We start from the raw sequence: 24081 nt of genomic DNA, 5'->3' as shown, positions 1-24081 counted from the left end.
CGTACGTGCAGGCCTGTACGGCAGGACCAAATTCTGAAAGATAGGTACCAGCAAGCCCATGTAATGCTTTGTAGGTTAGCAGTATAACCTTGAAATCAGCCCTTGCCTTAACAGCAAGCCAGTGTAGGGAGGCTAGCACTGGAGTAATATGATCAAATGTTTTCGTTCTATTCAGGATTCTAGCAGCCGTATTTAGCACTAACTGAAGTTTATTTAGTGCTTTATCCGGGTAGCCGGAAAGTAGAGCATTGCAGTAGTCTAACCTAGAAGTAACAAAAGCATGGATGAATTTTTCTGCATCAAGTTTGGACAGAAAATGTCTGATTTTTGCAATGTTACGCTGATGGAAAAAGCTGTCCTTGAAACAATCTTGATATGTTCGTCAAAAGAGATATCAGTGTCCAGAGTAATGCCGAGGTGCTTCACAGTTTTCCTTGAGACGACTGTACAACCATCAAGATTAATTGTCAGATTCAACAGAAGATTTCTTTGTTTCTTGGGACCTAGAACAAGCATCTCTGTTTTGTCCGAGTTTAAAAGTAGAAAGTTTGCAGCCATCCACTTCCTTATGTCTGAAACACAGGCTTCCAGCGACGGCAATTTTGAGGCTTTGCCATGTTTCATTGAAATGTACAGCTGTGTGTCATCCGCATAGCAGTGAAAGTTAACATTATATTTTTGAATGACATCCCCAAGAGGTCAAATATATAGTGAAAACAATAGTGGTCCTAAAACGGAACCTTGAGGAACACCGAAATTTACAGTTGATTTGTCAGAGGACAAACCATTCACAGAGACAAACTGATATATTTCCGACAGATAAGATCTAAACCAGGCCAGAACTTGTCCTTGTAGACCAATTTGGCTTTCCAATCTCTCCAAAATAATGATGCAGAGCCTCGGTCTGATGCCATTAAAAGGTAATTTAACACCTTCACAAGTGCAGTCTCAGTGCTATGATGGGGTCTAAAACCAGACTGAAGCATTTCATATACATTGTTTGTCTTCAGGAAGGCAGTGAGTTGCTGCGCAACAGCTTTTTCAATTTTTTGTTGAGAGGAATGGGAGATTCGATATAGGCCGATATTTTTTTATATTTTCTGTGTCAAGGTTTGGCTTTTTCAAGAGAGGTTTTATTACTTTATAGAGAGCCGTTTATTATGTTGAACATAGGAGGGCCAAGCACAGGAAACAGCTCTTTCAGTAGTTTAGTTGGAATAGGGTCCAGTATGCAGCTTGATGGTTAAGAGGCCATGATTATTTTCATCATTGTGTCAAGAGATATAATACTAAAACACTTGAGTGTCTCCCTTGATCCTAGGTCCTGGCAGAGTTGTGCAGACTTAGGACAACTGAGCTTTGGAGGAATACGCAGATTTAAAGAGGAGTCCATAATTTGCTTTCTAATGATCATGATCCTTTTTCTCAAAGAAGTTCATGAATTTATTACTGCTGAAGTGGAAACCATCCTCTCTTGGGGAATGCTGCTTTTTAGTTAGCTTTGCGACAGTATCAAAAATACATTTCAGATTGTTCTTATTTTCCTCAATTATGTTGGAAAAATAGGATGATCGAGCAGCAGTGAGGGCTCTTCGATACTGCACGGCACTGTCTTTCCAAGCTCGTCGGAAGACTTCCAGTTTGGTGTGGCGCCATTTCCGTTCCAATTTTCTGGAAGCTTGCTTCAGAACTCGGGAATTTACTGTATACCAGGGAGCTAGTTTCTTATGACAAATGTTTTTAGTTTTTGGGGTGCAACTGCATCTAGGGTATTGCACAAGGTTAAACTGAGTTCCTCAGTTAGGTAGTTACATTTACATTTACATTTAAGTCATTTAGCAGACGCTCTTATCCAGAGCGACTTACAAATTGGTAAATTCACCTTCTGACATCAGTGGAACAGCCACTTTACAATAGTGCATCTAAATCATTTAAGGGGGGGGGGGGGGGTTGAGAAGGATTGCTTTATGCTATAACTGATTTTTGTCCTCTGATGTCCTTGGGTAGGCAGAGGGAGTCTGGAAAGGCATCAAGGAATCTTTGGGTTGTCTGAGAATTTATAGCACGACATTTGATTCTCCTTGGTTGGGGTCTGAGCAGATTATTTGTTGCGATTGCAATAAAATGTAATAAAATGGTAATAAAATGGTGGTCCGATAGTCCAGGATTATGAGGAAAAACATTAAGATCCACAACATTTATTCCATGGGACAAAACTAGGTCCAGAGTATGACTGTGTCAGTGAGTAGGTCCGGAGACATGTTGGACAAACCCAACTGAGTTGATGATGGCTCCAAAAGCCTTTTGGAGTGGGTCTGTGGACTTTTCCATGTGAATATTAAAGTCATCAAAAATGAGAATATTATCTGATATGACTACAAGGTCCGATGGGAATTCAGGGAACTCAGTGAGGAACGCTGTATATGGCCCAGGAGGCCTGTAAACAGTAGCTATAAAAAGTGATTGAGTCGGCTGCATAGATTTCATGACTAGAAGCTCAAAAGATGAAAACGTCATAGTAACTCCTCTTAATGACTCATCACCTCTGGCATTTAGCCACCGTTATCTTTTTGCCATGCACTAATTTTAGTATGGTTTCACATTAGGGCATGGAAAGTTTAGAGCCATAGCAATGTTTAAAAAATAATTGATTGATTTGCACTTTCCGCACCAAAGTACATTCATCTCTAGGAGACAGAACACGTCTCCTTTCTGAGCGGTATGACGACTGCATGGTCCCATGGTGTTTATACTTGTGTACTATTGTTTGTACAGATGAGCATGGTACCTTCAGCCGTTTGGAAATTTTCTCGCAATGATGAACCAGACTTGTGGAGGTCTACATTTTTCTTCTGAGGTCTTGGCTAATTTATTTAGATTTTGCCATGATGTCAAGCAAAGAGGCACGGAGTTTGAAGGTAGGCCAAGAAATACATCCGCAGGTACAACTCCAATTGACTCAAATTATGTCAATTAGCCTATCAGAAGCTTCTAAAGCCATGACATCATTTTCTGGAATTTTCCAAGCTGTTTAAAGGCACAGTCAACTTAGTGTATATAAACTTCTGACCCACTGGAATTGTGACAGAGTGAATTATAAGTGAAATAATCTGTCAGTAAACAATTGTTTGAAAAAGTACTTGTCATGCACAAAGTAGATGTCCTAACTGACTTGCCAAAACTATAGTTTGTTAGCAAGAAATTTGTGGAGGGGTTGAAAAACGAGTTTTAATGACTCCAACCTAAGTGTATGTAAACTTCTGACTTCAACTGTATTTGTAGCAAACAAAATGAAAAATCAACAAAGATAGTTGTCCTCCGATGAGGGGGGTGGTGGAGGGGTTAAAAATAGTAATAATAATACATGAAAAAATAAACACACACAAGCCCCCACCCTGCCACTGATTGGATCCTTTGAACCATCTGTATATATCCTTAAAAACAAATCAAACCTATTCTCTCTCCACACCTCTTCTCACGTCCTCACCCCTCTCTCCTGCCCTCAATCATGTCCACATCTACACTTCTTTTCGGAAACAGCCACGGAGGAACATTCCCCGGTGCAATTGCTGGCCCTCTCTCTCTCACCCCCAGTCCATATTCTTGTTAGAGGTGCACACCGTCACCTACTGTACGGGTTGTAAACTATGTGCGTATGTATATACAGTGGGGCAAAAAAGTATTTAGACAGCCACCAATTGCGCAAGTTCTCCCACTTAAAAAGATGAGAGAGGCCTGTAATTTTCATCATAGGTACACTTCAACTATGACAGACAAAATTAGAAAAGAAATCCAGAAAATCACATTGTAGGATTTTTTATGAATTTATTTGCAAATTATGGTGGAAAATAAGTATTTGGTCATCTACAAACAAGCAAGATTTCTGGCTTTCACAGACCTGTAACTTCTTCTTTAAGAGGCTCCTCTGTCCTCCACTCGTTACCTGTATTAATGGCACCTGTTTGAACTTGTTATCAGTATAAAAGACACCTGTCCACAACCTCAAACAGTCACACTCTAAACTCCACTATGGCCAAGACCAAAGAGCTGTCAAAGGACACCAGAAACAAAATTGTAGACCTGCACCAGGCAGGGAAGACTTAATCTGCAATAGGTAAGCAGCTTGGTTTGAAGAAATCAACTGTGGGAGCAATCATTGGGAAATGGAAGACATACAAGACCACTGATAATCTCCCTCGATCTGGGGCTCCATGCAAGATCTCACCCCATGGGGTCAAAATGATCACAAGAACGGTGAGCAAAAATCCCAGAACCACACGGGGGGACCTAGTGAATGACCTGCAGAGAGCTGCAGAAAGCCTACCATCAGTAACACACTACGCCGCCAGGGACTCAAATCCTGCAGTGCCAGAAGTGTCCCCCTGCTTAAGCCAGTACATGTCCAGGCCCGTCTGAAGTTTGCTAGAGAGCATTTGGATGATCCAGAAGAAGATTGGGATAATGTCATATGGTCAGATGAAACCAAAATATAACTTTTTGGTAAAAACTCAACTCGTCGTGTTTGGAGGACAAAGAATGCTGAGTAGCATCCAAAGAACACCATACCTACTATGAAGCATGGGGGTGGAAAAATCATGCTTTGGGGCTGTTTTTCTGCAAAGGGACCAGGACGACTGATCCGTGTAAAGGAAAGAATGAATGGGGCCATGTATCGTGAGATTTTGAGTGAAAATATCCTTCCATCAGCAAGGGCATTGAAGATGAAACGTGGCTGGGTCTTTCAGCATGACAATGATCCCAAACACACCGCCCGGGCAACGAAGGAGTGGCTTCGTAAGAAGCATTTCAAGATCCTGGAGTGGCCTAGCCAGTCTACAGATCTCAACCCCATAGAAAATCTTTGGAGGGAGTTGAAAGTCCGTGTTGCCCAGCAACAGCCCCAGAACATCACTGCTCTAGAGGAGATCTGCATGGAGGAATGGACCAAAATACCAGCAACAGTGTGTGAAAACCTTGTGAAGATTTACAGAAAACGTTTGACCTCTGTCATTGCCAACAAAGGGTATATAACAAAGTATTGTTATTGACCAAATACTTATTTTCCACCATAATTTGCAAATAAATTCATTAAAAATCCTACAATGTGATTTTCTGGATTTTTCCCCTAATTTTGTCAGTCATAGTTGAAGTGTACCTATGATGAAAATTACAGGCCTCTCTCATATTTTTAAGTGGGAGAACTTGCACAATTGGTGGCTGACTAAATACTTTTTTGCCCCACTATACAGTGCATTCGGGAAGTATTCAGACCCCTTAACTTTTTCCACATTTTGTTACATTACAGCCTTATTCTAAAATCGATTAAATTGTTTGTTCTTATCAATCTACACACTATACCCCATAATGACAAAGCAAAAACAGTTATTTAGAATTGTTTGCAAGTTTATTACAAATACAAAACTGAAATATGACATTTCCAAGTGTTCAGACCCTTTACTCAGTACAACGCTCCCCATCCAACCTGACAGTGCTTGAGAAGACCCGCAGAGAAGAATGGGATAAACTCCCCAAATACAGATGTGCCAAACTTGTAGCGTCACACCCAAGAAGACTCAAGGCTGTAATCGCTACCAAAGGTGCTTCAACAAAGTCCTGAGGAAAGGGTCTGAATACTTATGTAAGTGTAAATAATATTTTGTTTTTTATTTTGAATACATTTGCAAAAATTTCTACAAACCTGTTTTTACTTTGTCATTATGGGGTATTGTGTGTAGATGGATGATTGAAAAAAAACAACAATTTAATCAAGTTTAGAATAAGGCTTTAACATAACAAAATGTGGAAATAGTCAAGGAGTCTGAATACATTTTGAACGCACTGCATTGACCACAAGAGGTCCCTGTTGGATTATACATCAGTCTTCAATAGCCAAGGATGGCAAACTGAGAAAGTTTAATTTAGCAGAGGGAAATTCACAATGATGCTGTACACTCAACAGTACTCATATAGTGTCACCACTCACTGTACTGTTTAGAGCTAGCAAGAAAGACATTTCACTGTACGTATCATTAAAACTTGAAATTTTATATTGGGTCACTGTACTACTGCACTATTTTGCTTGATTAATATCCTATGTATTTTCAATCATGGAATTCAAACATTACATCTGTGCACTTTCCGATGCTAAAATAGGCTACATTTTGTGATTTTTGGTAACTGTTCTGTATCAGGCTACCACAATATAGGTGCTGAAAGGAAAACACTGGCTGAGTAGTACTTGCAAAACTTTTGATATTGATAAGAGTTTATTAAATATTAGGCAACACAATGCAGTAGGTCAGCATGTCGGGTTATTATAGGCAATGATTGTAGGGTTCTGGAGAGACATGGTTTTGTGTTAGATCGTCACTCAGTGTCAGATCCTGAACATGCCAAGGAAGGTGGAGTGAGGCTTGAGGACAAGCCCAGCAGATTTCCTGGGAATGGAGAGTTCCAGAGTGGATCCTGGCTCCAGGTAATGGACACCTGGGAGAGAAACACCAGTAACTTCAGCACTGGGTGTAGTAGTGCTGCAATTGTGTTCCGTATTCTAAGTAATTAATTTGAATGTCGTTTGTAACACACGCTGGCCGGGGTTGAGTTGACTCACCGGCTGTGTAGCAGGTGTTTTGGGCCACAGTGATGTTGCTGGGCATACTCTGTATGCACTTCATCAAGATGGTCTCAATACCATGTAGACGCTTCTTGATCACATGACCCATAGTCCATGTGGTGTCTTTATACAGCACCTGTACACAAACACAGTGATGGTATAGAGGGACCTTGGCTTGACCGCCTCTCAAGAGATGACAACGTCTAGTTTTAATAGGCTACCTGACTGTAGATGAAGTAAGTCCCTTCGGTTACCACGTTGACCTTTTCTCCAAAGACCTGCAGCCCCTCCCCTAGACGACTCAGTCCAAGAGCCCATTCTACCAGAGTGTAGTCATCTTCATCTGAGACAACATAGTGGTTACAAACATGGAGTATGTGTATGTTGGAGACAAAATAATGTTTGAGAGTATTGTAGTTAATGCAAAGCGCCGTTTATACCGGGTTCTAACATGCGTCCTTTTTCCAGATGTTGTTCATATTCCGATTCTGCCCACATTTTTAGCCAGGTGTAGACAATTAAAAGACGCATAGTGATAATTTAAAAAAAAAAATCTTATAAGTTTAAACGGGCATGATCAGGACAAGATAAGGACGCATGTTAGTGGCAGGTATAAACAGGGCTATAGCGTGTGTGTGTGTGTGTGTGTGTGTGTGTGTGTGTGTGTGTGTGTGTGTGAGTGAGTGAGTGAGTGAGTGAGTGAGTGAGTGAGTGAGTGAGTGAGTGAGTGAGTGAGTGAGAGAGAGACGAGCGAGAGAGAGAAAGAGAAAGAGAATGTACAGTATAGATGTGAATTCATTGCCCATTCGACTCACCATATGAGTGTGATGACAGAGGAACAAGATGAAGAAAGGCACTACTCCCTGCTGGATGACATGGAAATTTTAAATGATTAAGTAAATTGTGTGTATGTGTGTGTGTGCGTCGGAAGGGACTGACCAGTGCGCCGCTGTCTCCGTCTCCCATGTCTTGAAATCTCCCTCTTTCCTCGAATTCCATTCCATTGTGTATGTCTGTGAGAGTCAGATATCTGTGTCAAATGCCAGATGACATCAGATGTGAACCTCATAGTGTGACAAGAATCCGTTGTTTCAGATATGTGGTAAACAATCAAGTAATTGTCATCCTTTTCCAGGCTTTAACTCCATTGAGAAGTGTGGTGGATAATAAACCTTATTGCTCGAACTCCAAAGCATTAATAACTTAAAAATAGCCCAGTAGCCTAAGAATATTCATTCTCAAATCATACTTTACACATCAGCTGATAGCGTGATAGGAGTCAAATGTTTCAGATATGTAGTAAATAGGGTTGGTGTAGGTTACTTTCTAAATGTAAACTGTTCCAGTTATTAGTTACCTGTCCAAAATTGTAATCAGCAACGTAACTTTAGGATTACTCAAAATCAGTAACGTTATCAGATTACTTTGTTACTTTTGGATTACTTTCCCCTTATGGGGCATGAGATGGGGTACTCCAGTCCTCGCGCATGATTGTCACACTTTCTCTCCATCCCTAGAAAACACAGCTGATTAATCAAATTGCATTCTGAACTGAAACAATCAAGTAATTGTCATCCTTTTCCAGGCTTTAACTCCATTGAGAAGTGTGGTGGATAATAAACCTTATTGCTCGAACTCCAAAGCATTAATAACTTAAAAATAGCCCAGTAGCCTAAGAATATTCATTCTCAAATCATACTTTACACATCAGCTGATAGCGTGATAGGAGTCAAATGTTTCAGATATGTAGTAAATAGGGTTGGTGTAGGTTACTTTCTAAATGTAAACTGTTCCAGTTATTAGTTACCTGTCCAAAATTGTAATCAGCAACGTAACTTTAGGATTACTCAAAATCAGTAACGTTATCAGATTACTTTGTTACTTTTGGATTACTTTCCCCTTATGGGGCATGAGATGGGGTACTCCAGTCCTCGCGCATGATTGTCACACTTTCTCTCCATCCCTAGAAAACACAGCTGATTAATCAAATTGCATTCTGAACTGAAGATCATGATTAGGTGATTATTGTAGTCAGGTGTGTTAGCTGGACCTGGGGAAAAACTGTGACACCAATCAGGCTCTCGAGGACTGGAATTGCCCACCCCTGCAAGACTAAAAGGATCCATCAAATGCATTTGGTGTGTCATCATAGTGGTCCCTGGCTTGTGGTCAGGCTGAACAAAGTTAAACTTGCACCTATTTTAGATTCTGAATTGAATGTCATTGAGGAAACCGATAGGTATGATCATGTATTTTTTCACAAACATCCTTTCTGGCTTTAAAAGTAAACCAATAAATAATCATCTAGTTTTGCAAAAGCATGTCGTCTGATTTCAATATTTTTCCAGGTTATTTTGTAATCACATTACATGTAACAACTACCCAACCCTGGTGGCAAACAATTAAGTCATTGTGATCATTTTCTAGACTTCAACTCCATTGATAATTGTGGTGAAATAGGCCTTATTGTTCTAAACATTAACAAGCATCTTGATTCCTTACTTCAAAATCAGAAATTTCCTAGTGGGTAGGCCTAGCCTACGAATATTTATTGACTTCTTATAAATTCTCAAAAACATAGACCTACTTCACACATCAAGCAATGTTTCACAATAGTTTTTTATTTTTCGTGTAGCCTATAACCTATTAGTAAATGTATGAACTCACCTACCCCGCAGCGCGAGATATCAGTAGACGATTCCTTTATGTCCCCGCACACCAGACTGGTCCACTGACGCAGCTCCCGCAGTTCGACCTGCATCTCTCTGACCCGGTTGGACTGCAGGACCATCAAGCAGGCCAAGAACAGCGACACAGCGTACAGCAGATATGAGCCATGAAAATGTACTGTATAACGGTTTGTCATTATGTCACACAGGCGATACCAACTGTTACGAGGACGAGGGGATGGCGTCCTTTTTCAATGAAGGCTTTGTCAGGGCCGTAATGATCCCGTTACAATGTGCACTTTCACTTTCTTCATGTCATCATCCCATCATTTGGAAAACGATGACTCATGCAGTCTCGGATTACAAAACTGCTATGAAGACTTGGAGGACGTGTGAAAACAAAGTGATAGGCTACAGTAGGCCTACAGAAGTCTGAAGCTAAAGTTAATGTCTTTATTAAATGTTTGTACAACAATTTGTTTTGAGAAAGGCAGTGACCAAGACAGGCAAGTGGTTCATAAAAATAACTGATTGTAATAACTGAATGAAAAGGGAATACAGTTCAGTAGGTTTGAAGCACTGTAGACTACATTATAATTAATTAATGTATATATGCTTGGCTCTCGAGCGAAAAGGAGTACTTGATAGCCAAACATGAATACATGTACTTCTAGTCAGGCCTACGTGCTTGTCTGGCTATGACAGAACAGGTCAAAGGGTCCTTTGAGAGATGGACTCAGTTGAAGGCTGATGCCACCAGTTTCGCACTCCACTACCTCAAAGACAGCCTCGCCAGCCCTTCGGGAACTTCTCAGAGGAGAGGGATGGGCTCTGTCTGTCAAAACAGGAGCAGGGTGAGCAGCCAAGTCAAATCCTTTTTTTTCTCCAATTCATTTCTTCATATAACGCTCCCCAGTTCAAGACCATACTAGTCACACTAGTCACAATGGAATGCAATGTTATGTATTTATTTACTTTTTTTCATTGCTTGGCTATCCATTATAAAATTAACTGACCAAATGTTGTACATCATTTTTAAGCAGTAAAATCTGAACAAAGTAATTGTAACATTGCAAAACATATCCCTTAAACTCTGAATCTGATCAATACAAACTATGAGCCCTTATACAATGTGAACTCTACAAGTGCTTTGGAGAAATGTAACAAAAATTAAATTATTCCTCTGGAGTGTGCCCAATACCCCAAAATTCATTGTGGGACAGACGAGGGCCTTGCCAACCCCCCTTGGCTTGTCTATCAGCAGTTGCCAGGACAAATGACAGCATCGGATTTCCTCCAGGAGCAAGATGGGATGCTTGTTCAAATCCTCCAAACAGACCCTGCAAAGACATCACAGTCGAATAAGGGATATCCACATTTGCTTCCTCTATTCCAGTTACTCTTAAATATAATATCAGTCAGTGAGAGTTGAGTCCATGCCTCCTTCTGGGTGTAAGGACGAGTGAGGGTTGGACTGAGGTAGTCCGTAGCTTCATCCTGTCTCTCCACTGTGGTGCTGATAGTCATGCTGCTGTCCTCTGCTTGCCTCTGGGAACGGCCCTTTTCTGCCTTACACCTGGGTTTGGAGCCCCACCAACTCCCCTGCTTCAACCTGGGACATGATCGTGTTTGGGTTAATTTGAAGAACTACTGTTCTATATTTAATGCTTATCGTCCAAAGGCAACCAACAATGTTAAAAGTAGGAATAATGTGAGTTTTTGTTTTATTTAGTCACCTATGATATTCTACTAGGACTCAACAGCCTTTCAGAGTTGCCTTTGTAGATTTCTATCCCTGTGTAGCACATGGGGATGTGTTAAACTTAATCCTCAGCCTGAAGTGTCCCCACTTGCACCAGCGAATAGCTACAGTAGCTTTTTGCGTGGCGCTGACTGGTAAGACGGTTCAGGAGGGCGGTCACGTGTCCTAGCAAGGCAGAGTTCCTGCGTTCATGCCAGGTATGGGCCGAATCGGTAAGAAGTGGTATTCGCTAAGCAAGCAGCATGATGTCCTTTACACCTGCACTGAATGTATAACCACATTTCTGCCCCCATGGCATCCAATTAAAATCAGTTTCCCCTCATTCTACCCTGAGGGCACAGTAAAACCAACAAGTAATACCAGCGAGCCACAGGCCATTCATGTCCCCTCTGCACTATCTAGCATCAGAAACCTTTCACTTACTGGTCAATAGAGCTCTGTCTCCTGCGGAGGTCCCCAATGTGCTGCAGCACTGCTGCCACCCTGGGTTGCACCACCTGGCTGCTCTGTGCTGCACCCCCTGTCCTCCCCTTCTTCTTCCGTCCCATCAGTTCCACTGGAGAAGGTAGCTTTCCTAGACCCAGCCTTCCCCCTTTTTTAACTCTCTGTCCTGCTGGAGGTGATCCTGCCATGTCCACGCCAACCTGCGTGTAAACATAATGGCAAAAGAAATCTGAAAATGTTTTACCTCAATTGTAGGATGTGCCATTTTAAAAATGACAACCACAGTGAAACATGTTTACCAAGTATTAGGGTACTCACTAGTCCTTCAGGTTTATTTGAGAACATCTGCATCTGAAATGGGCCGTAGGATGGGGTGGGCTCAGGAGACACTTCACTAAGAAACAACATACAGACCTCTATCAGTAAGAGTGAATTTGACTGGAGCATTTCTAAACCTTGTGTTTATAAAAAAGTGAGATTGTTGGTGGTGAAAGTGAAGAGGACATCCACCTTGGCTGACATAGAATCCTGTGCCAGAAATTGTCTCTACTCTGAGACAAGGAGCTAGACTGTGGGGGAGGGCTAGGCTCAGTCTCCATCTCTGAACACTGACGCTGCACAACCTTGGACCTCCTGAGGGTTTGAAGAATACAACACAAAGCAAGCCTCATATTACCTGAAATAATGGCTTAACTTTCAAAAATAATACGTTCTGAACTCTTGCAACATAAGCAACTCACTTGGCAAACGAGAGGAACTGATCACCATCTTCTGCCTCTGGTTGTTCTACCAGAGTAAAATGCCCAGCATTATTATCAACTCTGTCTGCTAGGTGCCACATTGTTACCCTGGGAGGGAAGAGCAGCTGAAACACGAATACTAATGTAGAACGTGACCTTTAATCAATTAATAATAGTCTTGAAATAAAACTATTGCCTGGTATCCTAGCCAATACCAGAACGGCCCTACAATAAAAACATATTTTAATAGGCTAAAGTTAGCCAGCCGGTTTCCAATCCAGCCTGCATTTAAGGCCAACAAACGATATCAAAGTCCCGCGCAAAACATGAGCGCGTGCCATAAAGTCAGCAGCACGCGAGGAAAATACACAGCAGATCAACGTAATAGATCTACTCCTTGGCGTCACCACTTCAAGTCCGTATTGCTTGGCATGCAACATTTCTCGGGGTAGTTTTTGTTAAAAGTCCTCCCCATGATGTCTGTCTGCATTCCTCACTATACATCTGGGGAATGGTGTTGTGCTTTAGTCTACTTCCAACTCACTGCAAAGGTGAGATCACCTCTGAAAATGTTATGACAATTATATCTTCCAGTTATCCTTTATAGTCTGTCTTGTGTGCAGTTTCACTCAATTTCCAAGAAATAATAGCTAATGCAAAACAGGCCTGAGAGACGGGAACACAAATGTATCTAAGTTTCAGTATTTTTTTTAATTTCCAAGAAATAATAGCTAATGCAAAACAGGCCTGAGAGACAGGAACACAAATGTATCTAAGGTTCAGTATTTTTTATTGCATGACAAATCTTATTTTGCAAAACAAAAATAAATGACACATTCACACGGCTTTCCAAAGTCCTACACTGCACAGGACTAGGTATACCGCTTAAGTGGATGGACTTGACAGGGGTGCGTTGTCTGCACAGCAAAGGAACTTCCCCTATGCTCCTTGTCTAGGCGTTGGAGAATTTGGGCAGCTGGTTTCCCAGAACAACCCGTCTCTCCAGGCCCTCTTCTGTGATGGCTGCCAGACGAGCCACTCCTCCACTAGAACCGTCCCGCTCCATGGCCAGTGCCAAGGCTGTATGGAGAGAGACATTAACAACACCTAGATGTGACCCGACAACCAACATATTACAGATCCAACTATCAAGTATTTTCAGTTCAGTTGTCAAGACATATGGTGGAAGAGAGATTAGAAAAGCTACAGCTGAAGATATTTGAAACAGCCTAATGACAGTGTAAAGATCATAGGTGGGTTACAGGGTCCGCTGTGCTTGTGCAGGCAAATGTTCCTTCCCAACAGATTGAAATAATCTACTTATCAAGGTCTTACATTTTAAACAACGCTATTAGGTATATTTCAATCAGCTTTGTTAGTACAGGGCTCAAACAATTGCTTGCAGACACTGTTGCTCTCCAGGATTGTAATTACCCACCACTGTGCTAGACTGTCAACCTCTGGTCCAACTCACCCTGGGTACAGAAGTGAAGACACTCCTCCTTGGTCATCCCAGGCTTGTAGTTAGAATCCATGAAGCCATATATGTAGGAGCTGCCAGAACCACCTACTGACACTGGCTGCCTCACTATCATACCTCCCATTGGGACTGTGTACACCTGTGTAAGAGGGAAGGGTCACTGGAGAGTCAATCCATGTAATCTCAGCAAGCCATGACACCCACCACCAGGGCCTAAAATATAATTTTTGGTCACCAGCCACTGTGGCAGTTAGATAAAAAAAAAATACATCTACCAGCTACTGGGATTTTTTACCAGCCAAAATATGTTTTCACCATAATTACATCAAAAACACAAAACGGATGACCATGCTTTGTAATGTCTCAAAAACAAGAAATGTATTAGTAAGAAGTAATGTGGTATATTGCTCAATTTCCATTTATTTTTGGTGACCTGAGTCTTTTAATCAAAATATCAGAGACAAAATGTTTAGCTGCCCCTTTAATGATGTGAGTTTACCATGGTAACGACACCACTTGATTCCTGTCACGATTTGAGATCTGACTAGTGTGTCTTCACTATCAGTTGAAGCAGAAGACTCAAACTACCATTGAAAAACAACTGAGCTTGAGGGCTAAATGTAAATTGCCAAAAAAACACAAGGACAAAGTCTTACATCGTAGACTCTTGAGTAAATTAGACCAACTTTTATGCCTGTGGGCAGTGCTTTTAAAAAGGAATCCATCAGCTCTTCATTCATTGCACACAGCAGCTCCCTGTCAGGCAGTGTTCCTGTGCAAGGTGGGATATAGTATTCCTATTTCTTTGTGTATTTAATATCTAATGAAACAAAACAGCTACTGCAGAATTTTTCTAACCCTAACTCGTACGTGCTCATACTTTACTATTTTTTTTATTTGCAAATGTAATGCTCTCACTGTAGAGCCCTGCAAATTGACCAACATGGCTGGTGAAACAGACATTCTTACTCGCCAATACCCAGATCTTCCCACATTTGGCAGGTGCTAATTTTATACCCTGCCCACCACCATCCCAGATTGTTCTGAAATCCTCTCTTTGCTTTTTGCAGTGGAATGACCCTACAAATTTCTCTGAGACAGTGGGGGAAAAGTGGTTGGAGTGTATGATCCAAATACAGATGCTGATAACTCACCTGTCCACCCCTTCTTTTGTCCCAGCCAGCTACAATGATGCCAGCCATCAGCTCCTCTCTGTATCTGTAGCATGTCTGTTTGAAGAGATTGGCTGCCGTTTGCACAAGTGGAGGCTCATCCAGCTCAATACTGCAGCAGGCACAGAGGGAGAGATATTTCACAGTAAATAAATACAGAATGACACTCAAGAAAGGCATTTCACTGTGCTTGTACATTAAAACTTGAATCAGACACAAGACAATATTTTGATAGTTCTCAAAGCACTTATTTTATCCTGGGAGTGGTATGAAGATAGCCACTAACTATATAGCTGTGCTGAAGAGTTTATCTTTGTGTAGAGGTATAGCCGGTGTTTTACCTGTGAAAGCCCAGCTGATAGGTGACTATATCAGCAACAGCCTGTGTGTCAGCTGCAGAACCAGAGCGGCAGCAGAAAATGCGGTCGTGAATGGGAGTCAACTTGTCAGTAACTCGATTGGCAATGTAAGCACTACAACCAGTTGGGGGAAAAAAATAACGATTGGGAGTATTAGGCAGCTCTAGCTATAATGTTTTTAAAACACAAAAATGTCAATGGAATAGAGGCCGACTTAATCAGCAATCTATTTCTATTAGGTCAGGAAGCCGGTAAGACACAGTTGCTTGATTTAAAGTCACTTAACTTACCCTGTTGTTGTTCTGGAGTCCGCGCCAATCACAACCCCTCCATCAAACTCCACTGCCATAATGGTAGTCTGCGATTAGACATGAAGAATCAGAACAACATTTTTGCTTTATTTATGTGAAAATAATCCCAAGGACATTTATGTAGAAAGAAACGGTAATGGCTAGCTGGCTACCAACAAAATCAGCTGTAAAATGCTATAGCTAGGTACATTCATGGCGAGCGCTTCTGCAGTCTCATTGTTAGCTAGCTAACTAGCTAGCTAGCTAGCTGAAGTGGCATGTAAATGCCTGTGTTCAGTTTGGGCAACGCAATCAAACCTATGTAAAGTGAACGGTGCTATACTACATTTCCTCACCCCAGTGCTAACTTCTTCTTGTGCCCACTCTGGCACCAAATCAACTGTACTAAAAGCATTTTCGGACCGGTTCGCTGACATGTACACAGCAGCCATCTTGACACTAGGCTACCCTGGGGCGGCAGGGTAGCCTAGTGGTTAGAGCATTGGACTAGTAACCGGAAGGTTGTGAGTTCAAACCCCCAAGCCGACAAGGTACAAATCTGTCGTTCTGCCCCTGAACAGGCAGTTAACCCACTGTTCCCAGGCCGTCATTGAAAAAATAAGAATGTGTTCTTAACTGACTTGCCTGGTTAAATAAAAAAAAGGAAAAAATTAACTTGTAAGTCGCTCTGGATAAGAGCGTCTGCTAAATGACGTAAATGTAAATGTAAATAATGTTCTTCTTCGCTGGTCTGGCTTAACAAATTATGTTGTGCTGACTATCGCCACCTGTTGGATTGCATGAGAATAACAACTTCAAAAATCAAATCAAATTGTATTTGTCATATGCGCCGACTTCAACAAGTGGAGTAGACCTTACAGTGAAACGCTTACTTACAAGCCCTGAACCAACAATGAAGTTTTAAGGAAAATACAAACAAAAATAAGAAATATAAGTAACAAATAATTAAAAAGCAGCTGTAAAACACCAATAGCAAGGCTATATACACGCAGTACCGGTATAGAGTCAATGTGCGGGAACCAGTTAGTCGAGGTAATTGAGGTAATATATACATGTGGGTAGAGTTATTAAAGTTACTTATACATAGATGATAACAGAGAGTAGCAGTAGTATAAAAGGGGGGGGGGGGCAATGCAAATAGTCTGGGTAGCCATTTGATTAGATTTTCAGTAGTCTTATGACTTGGGGGTAGAAGTTGTTTGGAAGCATCTTGTACCTAGACTTGGTGCTCCATTAGCGCTTGCCGTGCGGTAGCAGAGAGAACAGTCTATGACTAGGGTGGCTGGAGTCTTTGACAAGTTTTAGGACCTTCCTCTGACACTGCCTGGTATAGAGGTCCTGGATGGCAGGAAGCTTGGCCCCAGTGACGTACTGGTCTGTACGCACTACCCTCTGTAGTGCCTTGCGTCGGAGGCCGAGCAGTTGCCATACCAGGCAGTGATGCAACCAGTCAGGATGCTCTCAATGGTGCAGCTGTAGAACCTTTTGAGGATCTGAGGACCCATGACAAATATTTTCAGTGTCCTGAGGGGTAATAGGTTTTCTCGTGCCCTCTTCGTGATAAAGGGTGACTAGATGATAGTCAAATCATGAATTTAGAAAATTCTCGATTTTCAGTATATATGAGCAAGCCTCATGCCAGACGTTCTTTAATTATTATTGTATGCTTTGATAACAGGATATGAAGGGAATTCTCAAATATTCTCAGTAAGATTATTTGTGAAATACTGAACCACTCTCTGGTATTGGATCTGCTACAACTATTTCTTAAGGCGAGATTGAATTTTGCTCCTGGGATTTTGCTATTGATTGGGATGATGGTTAAAACATGTAGTGTGATTCATGGGGAACTGAGGAAAAGCTTTGCAAGACTACTGTATAGATGGGAGTACTATGAAAGAGCAGCAGATTTGATTTGATTTGACTGCAGAAGATGGAAGTGACCATTAGTGTTCTGGCCATTCATTCAAACCAAAAAGCTTGAATACATTACTTTTACTTTTTTCAGAAAAGAAGAAGGTCTGCACAAGGTTGAATGCAACTCTAAACTACCATTTCTAAAGACTTCTGGTGTGAATACACTGATTGTGTTACAAGGACTATGACGCAAATCGCCATTTTTGGAAAAAACACCCGATATTGTGTATTTGTAAGCTGTGAGAGAGCCTCAGGATACCCACAGATGTGATGGTGGTGGTACTCTCGCTGCATTGCAGATGTAGTCACCGTGTCCTCTGGCTGTTCCTGTGCCCTTCTAGGTCCATCCTGTCTCAAACAATCACATCCACTTTCTTATTGTGTGTGTGTTTCTATTTGCAGGCATCTGTAGGATTATCAAAGTGCCAGGTTCTTACATCTCTATACAGTTATGCAGCAGATAACAATACTAATAACCGGCACTGCAGTGGAGGCTGCTGAGGGGAGGACGGCTAATAATAATGGCTGGAATGGAGTAAATGGGATCGTATCCAACACATGGAAACCACATCTTTGATGTGTTTGACACCATTCCATTGACTCCATTCCAGACATTATTATGAGCTGTCCTTCCCTCAGCAGCTTCCACTGCTGCACTGGATTAGCCTAGATAATTATTTGAGGGCATCAAATTGGGGATGAAGAACACAGACGCACGCTATATGTGCACACTCATTTAGTTTGCAAAAGAAAATGCCTTAATCGTCCAGACTGACCTCTTCTTCTGTGCCTTGAGGCGCAGGTCAATATAGGCAGACGGCGAATAAAATGTGTTTTAGGTCAAACTCGTGTAATGTGAGTATGAAACATAACCTGAAATGTACTCCACTGCAGCCCTGGAGACACTGAAGGAGAATAAAGGCCAACCCATTATTTTCTGTTTAAAACAGCCTAGATCCTAGTAATGCATACACACTGGCTCTCTCCCTCGCTATTAGTAACCATGGTTTCCTAAGCTCTAAGGTGCCTAGTTGTTAGAGAACCTTGGGGTCTGTAATGTTCAACGGGAAAAGAGAGATTGGCCTTAGCCAGCTGCCAGTGTGATTTGAGTCAATCAAAAGAGCGCTTAGAGAAGCTTAATCCCAGATAATCGCCACTGCAGCATAGACCAGGACTAACACAGCATTGAAATAGTCCCTACTGCCATCTCCACAAGGCTAACCGATGGCCCTGCACAAGACAGACATATCAAAAATAGACCTAATGATAAATCCACTCAAACATCAATGAGTTTTGATGGAATCACTGAGTTGTTCTGTATTGATGCTCACTCATTCAGTCATGCATTCAAAAGCTGTCATCAATCAGACTTCACATTGTATCCAAACAGAGTTCCAGATTCCTTTAGGCGTAATCATATTCTCCTTAGTTTAGAATAGCAACCTATACCTATATCTATCTGTTTCATAAAACATGAGATTTCTATGAGGGCTCAGGGCTATTGATCCACAATGTCTCCCCAAGTGTGTGTGTGACAGGTTCATTACTTTCCGTCATTACTAAAGCCATGTTTACATTGGCAGTCTGAAGTGACCCAAATTCTATTTATTTGCATATCCAATTCAAATCTGTTATTTTTCCTGCAGTCTGAACAGCAAAAAAGCACATGGAATCTGATATTTCAAGACACATTTAAAGTCAGATACAAATCTGATTTCTGGCCATGTGTCTGAATGGTCAAATCTGTTTTATTTGCCCTCATGTGGTAGCTAACTAGCTTGTTAATTGTTTACAAACAAATGAGTGAATGTGCTAGAAAGCTAAACAGCTACCAAGCTATCTAGTTGACTGCTGTGGCTAGCTCAACTGCTACCTAGCTATCTAGTTGACTGCTGTGGCTAGCTAAACAGCTACTGAGCTATCTAGTTGACTGCTGTGGCTAGCTAAACTGCTACCTAGCTATCTAGTTGACTGCTGTGGCTAGCTAAACAGCTACTGAGCTATCTAGTTGACTGCTGTGGCTAGCTAAACTGCTACCTAGCTATCTAGTTGACTGCTGTGGTTAGCTAAACAGCTACCTAGCTATCTAGTTGACTGCTGTGACTAGCCAAAATGGGCTTGTTTTGAAAGTTGGATAATTGTATCCTATGAGGCATTAACAGTGTTTTTACCCAATGGTTTTGAATATTCAAAGCAACTGGGAAAGTCCACCTTACCTTGCTACATAACTTCTGAGTGATAGGAAGCACAATCACCACCACCAATCAACCTACATCACTGCACATACACCTGTCATTACTATGACAACTAGCATGGCCTTGTCTGCTGTCTGAATACACACACATCCATTTAGTCATTTGTAACTTGCTGTTTGGACAGTCAGTTGTCCAAAACTGATTTGAAAACCAAAGTTGATTTGAGCATTAAGGCCTGCAGTTAAACATGACTTAACAGTCTGGTTTCTCAGAAACAAATTTGGTTGAGGCATTATTCTTAGGGCCCATGTGTCTTGCTCTAAATGTTCATGAGGGCAACATGCCTCTCTCACTCTTTATACTTCATTCCATCTGCTCTTTCTTGTATCTTCTTCCTTTTCTCTCACTACTTCCCCAACAGTCTCTGGGAGATGGACTGACAGAGGAGCCCACTGCATTACATAGCAGATGCACCCAGATGATCCTGTCCTGTACTGTCCTACATAATCAGTGAGAGATGGAATGGTGGCTTTTCTCCAATGAGGAGAGGAGATGTTCTCTCATTAAGTACTGGGGCTCAGCCAGAACACCAGCCCAGCACCTGCCAATTACACTCACCGCTGGCCAGATGCCTGTGCCAGCTGCCGGCTGGACGCCACCCTCTCACTTTAGTAGCCAATGGAAACTGGGGAACATGAGCTTCAGTTGTTACATCCAAATCCATTATTCACGAGGAAGATAATCTCTGAATAGATTTTTGGATCAATAAGATTGTTTTTTTCCTATAATGAAAGAGTATGGGGTTGTAAGTGCCCCAGGAAAACGTCAGAGAACAGATCTTTGGACACCTTCACTGAGCTGGTGTTATGTGCCTCCTTGAAGGAGGGAGGTGCACAAATCAGGAGCAGGAGAGCAAGGAAATCCCAGTGGCACAATAGTTAATTTAGAAGTCCCAACTCAACAACAACATGAAGGGGAATACGCCCAAACGAGGTCGCCACACAGGGAAATAAACGTCGCACACGGAGGAGAAACCTCTACTCCTTAACACATATCAAACTGGTACAACTGCCGCGTGAAAGAAAACCCTGTGGTGCAGACACGCACCCCTAACAAAGCAACCACAGCGAACAATCCAAGAAGATTAGCAGGCAGTGGAGGTAAATAAACCCACCGAAATCAACTAATAGGACACAGGTGTAAACAATACAGACAGACACAAACGAAAAGGAAAAATGGATCGGTGGCAGCTAGCGGGCCGGCCATGAAGACCGACGAGCACCGCCCTAACAGGGAGAGGAGCCACCTTCGGTGGAAGTCATGACAGCTGGCTCCTATTAGCATGTCTATAATCCCCATGGAGCGGGAGATAAAGACCATGAAGGGGGTTCAATGTGGTGTGGACCCGCATAATGTTTAGCTGGTGGATAGGTTTGGTCTCGCTGTCTTCTGTTCCTATCTTATTTCATCCAGGCCTCGTGCTAATCTGGGTAAATGTAAACTGGTAGGGCTTCAACATAAACCCCCCTCTGTCCCTCATCTCAGAGGGACATAAAGAGAGAGAGAGATGCAGATTGTTGTTTCTGTCCATCTTCAGTAAAAGAAGCAATGCTCATAAATCCGTCTCCGTGTTTGAATGTTGTTGTCACTTTAGGATTGATTTAGATTCATTCTGGATTAAGACATCAGAAAAGAGAAATCAAGACTTGTTGACGTTTAACAGGTGTTTTGAATCAGCGGGACCAATGAAGAGTTTTTTCTGCTTCAAGATGGATTTTTAACTCTTCATCTCAGCCATATCCTACCTGCATAAACATGTAGATCTGTAACAGTGATACTGGTTTGCATAACATTTTTGGTGGGCATATTTTTTGCTACTTTTTGGTCACATAAATGCAAAAGAAAGAGGACTTGTAGGCAACAAGTAAGAGCAGAGGAGTGAGTCAGAGCTGGCCTCCCAAAGCTCTGCCATGATATACAGGTAGGATAGTTAGACAGAGAGCACTGCCATGATATACAGGTAGGAGAGGTAGACAGAGAGCACTGCCATGATATACAGGTAGGGGGGAGGTAGACGGAGAGCACTGCCATGATATACAGGTAGGAGAGGTAGACAGAGAGCACTGCCATGATATACAGGTAGGGGGGAGGTAGACGGAGAGCACTGCCATGATATACAGGTAGGAGAGGTAGCCCGAGAGCACTGCCATGATATACAGGTAGGAGAGGTAGACAGAGAGCACTGCCATGATATACAGGTAGAGATAGATATACAGGTAGACACGGAGAGCACTGCCATGATATACAGGTAGGAGAGGTAGACAGAGAGCACTGCCATGATATACAGGTAGGATAGTTAGACAGAGAGCACTGCCATGATATACAGGTAGACAGAGAGCACTGGATATACAGGTAGGATAGTTAGACAGAGAGCACTGCCATGATATACAGGTAGGAGAGATAGACGGAGAGCACTGCCATGATATACAGGTAGGAGAGGTAGACAGAGAGCACTGCCATGATATACAGGTAGGGGGGAGGTAGACGGAGAGCACTGCCATGATATACAGGTAGGATAGTTAGACAGAGAGCACTGCCATGATATACAGGTAGGAGGGAGGTAGCCGGAGAGCACTGCCATGATATACAGGTAGGAGGGAGGTAGCCGGAGAGCACTGCAATGATATACAGGTAGGGGGAGGTAGACGGAGAGCACTGCCATGATATACAGGTAGGAGAGAGGTAAACGGAGAGCACTGCCATGATATACAGGTAGGAGAGGTAGACAGAGAGCACTGCCATGATATACAGGTAGGAGAGAGGTAGACGGAGAGCACTGCCATGATATACAGGTAGGAGAGAGGTACACGGAGAGCACTGCCATGATATACAGGTAGGATAGTTAGACAGAGAGCACTGCCATGATATACAGGTAGGAGAGGTAGACAGAGAGCACTGCCATGATATACAGGTAGGATAGTTAGACAGAGAGCACTGCCATGATATACAGGTAGGAGAGGTAGACAGAGAGCACTGCCATGATATACAGGTAGGATAGTTAGACAGAGAGCACTGCCATGATATACAGGTAGGAGAGGTAGACAGAGAGCACTGCCATGATATACAGGTAGGAGAGGTAGCCCGAGAGCACTGCCATGATATACAGGTAGGAGAGGAAGACGGAGAGCACTGCCATGATATACAGGTAGGATAGTTAAGACAGAGAGCACTGCCATGATATACAGGTAGGGGGGGGTAGACGGAGAGCACTGCCATGATATACAGGTAGGAGAGAGGTACACGGAGAGCACTGCCATGATATACAGGTAGGAGAGGTAGACAGAGAGCACTGCCATGATATACAGGTAGGAGAGATAGACGGAGAGCACTGCCATGATATACAGGTAGGAGAGGTAGACGGAGAGCACTGCCATGATATACAGGTAGGAGAGGTAGACAGTGAGCACTGCCATGATATACAGGTAGGAGAGGTAGACAGAGAGACAGAGAGAGTGAAGATAAAGATGAAAGAGAGAGTGTAGCCCCACTCTCTCTAAAATGAGTGATACATAGTATTCAAATGTTTAATGGTAAAAAACATAATCATCTCCTTTTAACACCTTGTATGTCCTGTCCTATTATCAGTGGTACTACACTCTTTAAAAAAAAGTGCCATCTAGAATCTAAAACGGATCTTTGGCTGTCCCTATAGGAGAACCCTTTGAAGAACCCTTTTTGGTTCAGGTTATAACCCTTTTGGTTCTGGGTAGAACCCTTTTGGGTTACATGTAAAAACCCTTTCCACAGAGAGTTCTACCTGGAACCAAAAAAGGGTCCTCCTATGGGTACAGCCAAATAACCCCTTTGGAACCTTTTTTTCTAAGATTGTAGCCTAAAAAAAGAATGTATGTTCTCATCACTTTCACATTGATTCCATCAATCTGTAAATGATAATAGGTTTATATTCCAATGTGTTTTAAATCGGATTTCCTAGTGTAGTGGAGGTAAGCCTCCTGATTTTACACACACAGAATCAAATGAATTCTGAGAAAGAGAGAGAGGATGGGATTATGTTCTTATAAGAGGAAGGGAGGGAGGGCGTAGGGTGTGGGTTGTGACAAATCAAACATCAGTCTTTGGCAGAGCAACAGACAGGGGCACAGCCTGCTCTCATTACTCCTGCTATCTGTGGCTAATACACTGGCAAACTGTTTTAAAAATACATTTTTTGGTATGGAGTTGTCACTTTGAATGGCTTGTTGTTGGTGTGTGTGTTGTTTTCTACTCCAGAACCCAGGTGAAAGCCCCTGGCTTGTTTATCATCACTAAGAGATGATGGTGATATGACCTAAAAGAGAGTGACAGATGTGCATGCTGCTTGCGAAAAATGTTCACCTTGCAGTTATACATTTCCCCCAC

At 42.2% G+C, this 24081-nt stretch overlaps 2 protein-coding genes across 5 annotated transcripts; both read right to left on the bottom strand.

Annotated features, from left to right (window-relative positions):
* Window positions 1-5805: 5805 nt before the first annotated feature.
* tnfsf13 (TNF superfamily member 13) lies at window positions 5806-12919 on the bottom strand. Of its 4 annotated transcripts, none has more exons than XM_064971706.1 (9): window positions 11999-12919; window positions 11807-11882; window positions 11468-11688; window positions 9285-10894; window positions 7553-7643; window positions 7429-7479; window positions 6835-6956; window positions 6611-6749; window positions 5806-6486 (listed from the first exon to the last, which is right to left on the bottom strand). In XM_064971706.1, exons 4-9 carry the CDS (start codon window positions 9477-9479, stop codon window positions 6377-6379), a joined length of 708 nt encoding a protein of 235 aa, XP_064827778.1. In that variant the 5' UTR covers window positions 9480-10894; window positions 11468-11688; window positions 11807-11882; window positions 11999-12919; the 3' UTR covers window positions 5806-6376. The 4 variants fall into 4 exon arrangements, with proteins under 4 accessions (XP_064827778.1, XP_064827779.1, XP_064827777.1 ...); XM_064971707.1 differs by having other exon boundaries at window positions 7429-7476; XM_064971705.1 differs by having other exon boundaries at window positions 7429-7626; window positions 9281-10894.
* Window positions 12920-13001: 82 nt separating this feature from the next.
* Window positions 13002-16018, bottom strand: LOC135544245 (proteasome subunit beta type-6-like). Its single transcript, XM_064971709.1, has 6 exons — window positions 15886-16018; window positions 15530-15597; window positions 15222-15353; window positions 14863-14992; window positions 13703-13847; window positions 13002-13308 (listed from the first exon to the last, which is right to left on the bottom strand). Exons 1-6 carry the CDS (start codon window positions 15979-15981, stop codon window positions 13181-13183), a joined length of 699 nt encoding a protein of 232 aa, XP_064827781.1. The 5' UTR covers window positions 15982-16018; the 3' UTR covers window positions 13002-13180.
* Between the last annotated feature and the right edge of the window lie 8063 nt (window positions 16019-24081).

This window comes from Oncorhynchus masou, chromosome 8 (genome assembly GCF_036934945.1).
Source record: "Oncorhynchus masou masou isolate Uvic2021 chromosome 8, UVic_Omas_1.1, whole genome shotgun sequence".
Lineage (NCBI taxonomy): Eukaryota > Metazoa > Chordata > Actinopteri > Salmoniformes > Salmonidae > Oncorhynchus > Oncorhynchus masou.
The sequence above is the reverse complement of the archived record's forward strand: the minus strand, read 5'-3'. Positions and strand labels throughout refer to the sequence as shown.